The sequence below is a fragment of the Montipora capricornis genome, chromosome 7 (genome assembly GCF_036669925.1).
Source record: "Montipora capricornis isolate CH-2021 chromosome 7, ASM3666992v2, whole genome shotgun sequence".
NCBI lineage: Eukaryota > Metazoa > Cnidaria > Anthozoa > Scleractinia > Acroporidae > Montipora > Montipora capricornis.
This window is the reverse complement of record NC_090889.1, coordinates 29,875,272-29,882,301: the sequence shown is the minus strand read 5'-3', so window position 1 is coordinate 29,882,301 and position 7,030 is coordinate 29,875,272. Positions and strand designations below refer to the sequence as shown.

General features: G+C 37.2%; 1 protein-coding gene across 2 annotated transcripts; it reads right to left on the bottom strand.

The window, feature by feature from the left end:
* Positions 1-248: 248 nt before the first annotated feature.
* Positions 249-5,271, bottom strand: LOC138056826 (protein C-ets-2-like). 2 transcript variants are annotated; one of them, XM_068902730.1, is made up of 5 exons: positions 5,177-5,271; positions 3,563-3,624; positions 2,060-2,301; positions 1,355-1,531; positions 249-501 (listed from the first exon to the last, which is right to left on the bottom strand). In XM_068902730.1, the coding sequence occupies exons 2-5, from the start codon at positions 3,570-3,572 to the stop codon at positions 472-474; spliced, it is 459 nt and encodes a 152-aa protein (XP_068758831.1). In that variant the 5' UTR covers positions 3,573-3,624; positions 5,177-5,271; the 3' UTR covers positions 249-471. The 2 variants fall into 2 exon arrangements, with proteins under 2 accessions (XP_068758831.1, XP_068758830.1); XM_068902729.1 differs by having other exon boundaries at positions 249-1,531.
* Between the last annotated feature and the right edge of the window lie 1,759 nt (positions 5,272-7,030).

The following is a 7,030-nucleotide window of genomic DNA, read 5'->3' as shown; positions in this document are numbered from 1 at the left end:
CTTTTGCCCGCTGGCAAGCAAGTAGCAGCTTATCGTCCTTCTCACACGCGAATTACACAGTTAAAACATCAAAAAGTTGCATGCCAGTCATCACCAATTAATTGATCTGTTCAGAATACCCAATACTTTTAGGGTCAATGATGGTGTTGTATACGTTAGTCGTGAGAAAGTCGTTCGTTGTATTATTTTTTTGTTCTTGCATCAAGATAATCTGACCCAATCAATGTAACATTTCATGATCAAGCAAACAGTGTGCAAGGCTGTCTTTATTTACAACGTGTATCTAAATATATTATGTACGTAAACAAATATGCACTCATTTTATATATTCGTCACTTTTCTATTATGTCTTTCCCTCGCTTGTCAAATATTTAAATAATTACTAATTGTACTTGCGAGAATTCCTGAACAACAATTATCTCACAGTAGCTAATTTTCAGCTTAAATTTCGAAGACACCCGTCGTGTGATATCAAGTAAGCTTCGACTGTTTACACTTTTCCTGTGGAGAAAAGCAAAACGGTTCTCAGGTTGGCGATGTTTTACAATATTTGATCCAGTAGAAGTCTATAAAATGACATATTTTCTGTCCCATATTTTTTATTAACTAATAATTAAGGCATTAAAGAAATTCTTTGGAGTAAAAAGCAAAATGGTAAGATGTTTCAAAGGAAAACATAGAGGAAAGACGCTATTCACACAACGGAATTTTTCGAGATCATTTTCAGCACTCAAAAACATTACGAATAAGGCTGAAAACTTTTTTTTTTTGTACGGAAACTCTTCTTTTCAGAATCGGAGTCCTTTACGTCAAGATAACTTTTCTAACAGAGACAAACTAAATCTACTGATGTGTTTGTTCTTTTCTGGCAATTTTGATAATTTTGAGACATTACAAATACACCATACGTAATGTTTTAGAATATTTCCTAAAAATTGAGTCTATTCTGTGTAATTACAAAGGAAGAATTCTCATATTCAATATTTTATACCATAACTCTACCGCGGACTGGCGGACTGTGATGTTTTCCAACTTATGTAACTGTTTTGAGTATTTACCTCGCCGCTTTTCACAGAAAATAATTTTTTAAAATGAAAAAGCTACACACACACACACACACACACTGAATTAATAGCGATCGATCATTCGCCGCTCATGACTTGATGATTCCAATCGGGCTACAAGCTGGAATGACGTAGGGAACCATATAAGGGTAAATAGGATATGGCATGTGACCCGGACTGACCAATGGGGCAGGGATGATTCGAAAGCCCATCGAAGAACTGCTGACCGTCGTTTGAGGCAGCGTGGACGAGATGGATCGCACGCAAGGCACTGTGGGAATGACCAATACCTCTTTTTTCCCAGTCTGCTTTGACTGTTCCTCGGTTTGCTTTTTATCATCCTCTCCAGATAATGTCTTTGTTTCGGTCTGGAGCTTCTTGGTGGCGGTACCTTCTTGCAGATTGGAATCTTTTGTTTTGCCAAAGAGGGGCTTCACGAATTTGTAAGCAAGCCTTTGACCGCTAACCTAAAAAAAAGCAAGAGCCATACATTGTGAATGATTAATCTTCAGAACAAAGGAGTCTTAGAAAATAGCTTGGTGTTCTTGTCCTCGGAAAGGATGCGACCAGCGTTTCATTTCGTCGCAATCATTAAGCAAGATTAAGCATCGCGTTTACGTGAAACGGCAAACGTGAAACGGCAAACGTGAAACGGCAAACGCGAAACGGCAAACACGAAACGGTGGGCTGCTGTTTGTCATAAAAGCATGAAAATTCTCTTCTTCTAACTCGTCTCTCTCTTTTGAAAAGTTACTTGATACCTGCTGCTAACACACAAGAAATGAGCTCATATCAAACGAGTTTCTTCCATTTTTGGCAAAACACAAATTTCAGTCCGACTTTTGCCGTAAACGTGGTGCTTGATCTCTCTATTATCGTCACTTCGATCTAAGCGCCTCAGTGGCGCCATGTCGAACGACCACAGGTTATTACTTATAGCAGTTGAGTGCCATGGAAACAGCAACTTTCAAATTTCTTGTATCGTCACTGTTTACCTTTTTAATGATTCCTTTCTGATAATAATATCTCAATGCTCGACTCAGTTTGTCGTAATTCATTCCAGGCCTGTGTTTCAAGTTTCCCCATCTTCTCGCTACCTCTTCTTGGTTCTTCAACTTAAACTCGCCTTTTTCCTTATTGATCCAGCAGATTACGTTATCGCTCTTCTCATCCAATAGGAGATCGAGAAGAAATTCCCACAAATGGACTGCGGTTTTTTGCGGTCTTCGAAGTTGTGCTGTTGAGAAAGAAAGGAGGAAAAAAGGAGAACTTATAGAGGGTCATGATATACACTCAAGATGAGGCTTAAGGACACTTTCTATTCAGTCAAATGTGCTTCCTTCGCGGGATGACTTTTCATTTAGAAAATCTTATGCAGAATGATTAACAAAGATATATTAGTTGATATGCAGATAAGAGTGCTTAAGAATCGACATGCCGTCCCTTTTAAGTCAGACCACCTTTTTGATTTCAAGTTATTTCACTATGCTTATTCTGCCTTTAATTCATTCCACATAATTATGCGATTTCGCAAGTTTCCGTTGAGTCATACCATCCGGCACTACCAACACCGAATGATTTATCTTAGTTAAACAGCACCGATTTCTATGCATCACCAAAAACCTTCCTGTAAAGATGATTCTGATGACTTTTAAAAAAACTAGATGCCGGTAAAAACTACTTTTCCTTCAGTGTCGTAACGTTCGTCAGTTTTCTTATTTTCAGAATTTCGATTAACACGCCGCAACAAGAAACCCTCGAATATATACGTACATGTAACAAAATTGGACTGTGTGCGATGTCGCTTCGTTCTGCCGCAGAAAAAAGGATTATGTTCGTAACACGAAGCGAGACAAGACACATGCAATGTTTTAAGAACAGGAAGATTTCTAATGAGTTTCTTGTAAACGGTCTCATGCCATTCATTGTCACTTGTCGAAGATAAGAAAATAGTATTTTTAACGGTGAGTCATTATAATTTGCTCACCGTTACTCAGTTGTGAGATGCATAATTGCGGTAATACTAAAATATGTCTAACACAAAAACGAAATTTCAACAGTTGCGGAAAAACAAATACATTATCAAGCTGCCGAACCAGGACGTTCTCATTAAGTGAAACGAGGTCAAAATAAGACCACTATTGCATCCGGGTTGAAAGCACATGTCAGAACAGGTGGAAGCTGCAATGAATAGACCTTCGGTTCGTCACGTTTCTGGTTCATCTTAATGATATTCTCAAGTCTTGATTGTTGGCAGCTTTTTATAGCAAATACAAAATACGTGCAAGCTGAACATTCAGAAATGTAGCACAAAACTGCTTAATGAGAAAAATGACAATTTCCAAGTGGCAAGTGCTGGTTTCTTAAACAACATAGGGTAAAGAAAATTTATTTAACTGAACAAGACCCAGGATTATAAAATTCGACGAATTTGAGTGACACCCAATCAAAAACGGCAGTGAAGTTTTAAGTATTCTAAAATTCACTTCAAGACTTACCATGATCCATTATCCGACTGTGTTTTGTTTCTCTCCACAGTATTATAATTTATATTGTTTTCCTAAAAAAATGACAAGTTTAGAAACAGAGAATTATGAGATATTAAGGAAGTTCAAATTTCAGCGTAAGTTTAACGTGATCTTTGTTTTTTCGTGAGTTATTCAAGCTTCTTCCAGTGGGAACGACTTAAGTTTAGGAAACACTAAAAAGCCCTTAGAAATATATAGCTTACACAGAAGTTATCTCCATGGTACAAATGGTTCAAAAAATATCGAGTTTTGGGTTAATAATGACAACTTCCATAAACGTGAACACAATTTGATCCAGTGTGAACTATCTCTGTCGCGTGTGCTCGTGTGTACACACTTTCGCAATGTATTGCGCAAGGATCCCCGTCCATACAAATTTGCTGTTATGGAATTGCAAGAAGAATTGAGAGTCGTATACATGAGCGAAACGAAAGCGGAGCAAGTACCTTTAATCATGGGAATTTTCTACGGTGCAATAAGTATCTTACAATGGGTCGGTGTTTGCAAACTTACATCAATCACTACGTGAAGAAATTTTTTTCTGTCCCTAAAGACGGTTACATAAACAAGACTATTTTTAAAACTTTTTGTTATGAAAAGTATTTCCCGCCTAGTTTGTTATTTACTTCTTTTCAATGAATAATCGGGACTTCTCGCCACATTCGAGATAAGGCTGCAGTAAATCTCTAGTCCGATTTCAAGATTTAATTTTATTCTCTTTAGAATTTATGCGTATGGGGGTGCACTGGAGACTCACAATAGCTTTAGTTCCTTTTACAACGTTAAGACTTCCGGTCTTTCAAATTTTGATAATGCCTTTCCAAAGTGCGTGATGTAAACTAAATTTTCTGATCAAAGCTTGAAATTTAATAATCTTCTGAAAGAATCAGCGGGAAAAGTGATTTCAAGGTACACTGGCATGACGTTTTGTGAACTCTACGAGCCAGCTAACTTTCTCCATTTTCCGGTTCAAACCTTCAGGCGATCATCCCTATTTGCGCTCATTACGTGTTAGATTTTACTTTCCGGAGGTGAAACTGCAGTTTATGTATGTAGATTGCAAACTTGAACATAACTTTCTGCAGGTTAAAATACACCGCATCGCCATACTGAACATTCGTGCCGGATACATTAAATGTCACCGTATTGAAAATTTTTTTAGAAAATGCTTAGATGGCGATCATTCTAAATGAAATTTTAGGTCAGTTATTGTTCTTCCTAGCTTCTCGTTGTTTTCGTGATCTTTAAAACTGAGCAATAGTGAAATTCTTAGCGAATCATTCCTGGATCGGGACTTGGCCCTTTGCGAATATAATGATGTATTGGCCATTTTGTTCCCGAAATTTCGGAGCAAAGTTTCAACCAAATTGGTCAGTAAATATCACGTTTTGGGCATTTAAGTAGTGACCGTTAAACTGAACTCAGAGCGGCACAACATAACTCCGAAATTTGCTTGCCTTAAATAATCGATGTCAAGACCGCTTCATACAATCGCGTGCCGAATTTAAACATGTTACATTATAAAGCAAGACGAAATGACAGGAAAAAAACTTAATTTTTGCAATTCCTTTTTTGCAAACTTACCGTTCTCTCGCAGTTTCACAAGACCGTCTAAGTATCGAAACACAAATGACGCCGTTTAAGAGAGCAGACTTCGTTTTATTGATTCAAACTAAAACTTCCTGTTATAATGTCATTGGGCCAATATTTCAGTGTGGGCGGAAGTCTTATTGTGTTGACAGGAAGTTGTCATGTCACGCATTCAAATTACTTCCTCTTTCATCAATTGAGATGCAAAATATAAATATATTACAGGCCCGACCAATTCAAATCGGTGAGTCATGTATGATTAAATGAAAATTGTAAGAATTTAAGCAGTGAGATTTTTTCAGCCCGTAGTTTCGACTCAAATCGTCTCTTTGCACAATCGCTTCGAACTAACTTCGACATCTCTTACTGAACTGACAAAGAATTAATTGATTGTTCCGGCTTCCAAAGTTAAATACAATTTTAATATTTTCAAGGCAGTTACCGTAAATATCATAGGACAGGAAAGGGAAGCGACTAAAACAACAATTGTTCTCGATCTCAGTGCCAAGAGGGAATTTAGTTTGGTAACTACTCACGGTCACGACTTATTTATAATTATGAAGAGACAAGAGCGGACAATTGTACATGTAAAGCGATACATTGAATTTAGGACGGAGATGGCGAAAGATGGATACCTGGGAAAGTACTAACTATTTAACTCAAAGGTTTTATATTGTATGGCACATTAAATTGAACGCTACGGTAGAAAAATGATAGAAATAACCAAGGTCACGACTTTTGTAGTTAACTTGGTAAATATAAATAAAACAAACTTCAACGTTTTTTTGTTGCAAAGTCGTGTAAAGCAAATACTTGATTGACTGGTTTGCTTGCCAATAATGCATATACACGATCCCCTGCGATTAAGAATAAACTTTGAGGTGTCAGTTTAGAATTTTTTTGGTAAGCGACTCAGTTGAACTGCACGTGTGCAGTGGCTTCACAACTCCGATGAACGTAATTATCTCGTTCCTGGGGTATTTATCCAGTAGTTTCAATTGTCATTTGCTGTTTCATCGCTCTATGCAAAATTGACTGACACAAACTGAATGTTGGATAGTACACGAGCAAAAACTCGGAGAAACCACATTGCAAACGAAAGCTTGAATGTTTTTAAGATGTGGAATTTTTACTCGAATATTGCGGGAAAAATGCGTGGACTTGAATCACTTGTTTTTTCCAGTTATTAGTCGACTCTTCCGGCCTCTATCTCTGTAGGTAGAGTCTTTCTGTTTCGTTTTAATATCACTAAACATTAAAGGTTACTTGCATGGCAAAGCGAAAAGTGGCCACTCAAAGCAGACTTCGTAGTTGAAGGTCTAAATGATCTCCCAGAAGCAAAAAACAAACATGTGAATACTTAATTTTAACTCAAATGTTGCAAGAAATAAATGTTATGGAATAACCGCGGAAAGTGGACTACTTGATTAAGTGATTTTCGTTTGGCCTGAGGCGATAAGCTGTTGAAAAATTCCTTTACTTCCCGAAGTTAATAATAATAATAATAATAATAATAATAAGCATTGGGAATTTTCTCTAATATGATTGGCTAAGACGAAGTGCTAACGCTCGAAACGTCAGCTTTTAGAATCTCTGTACGGTGGCCAATTTAAATTATCAACTCCGTTGATAAAACCAAATTTTTGTATACTACTTTTCCACCGACGCAGCACCACAGTTTCTTTAGAAACTATCCCGTTCATTTAAGAGAAATGCAGCTTTAAGGTAACACAGTACAGAAAAGCGTCAAGCGTTGATTCGGTGCAAAAAGAGGTAAACACCAAGCATTTTGATTGGTCAGTATCACATACAGTCAATCATGAATGGTGATTTATGAATGGCGTGGAT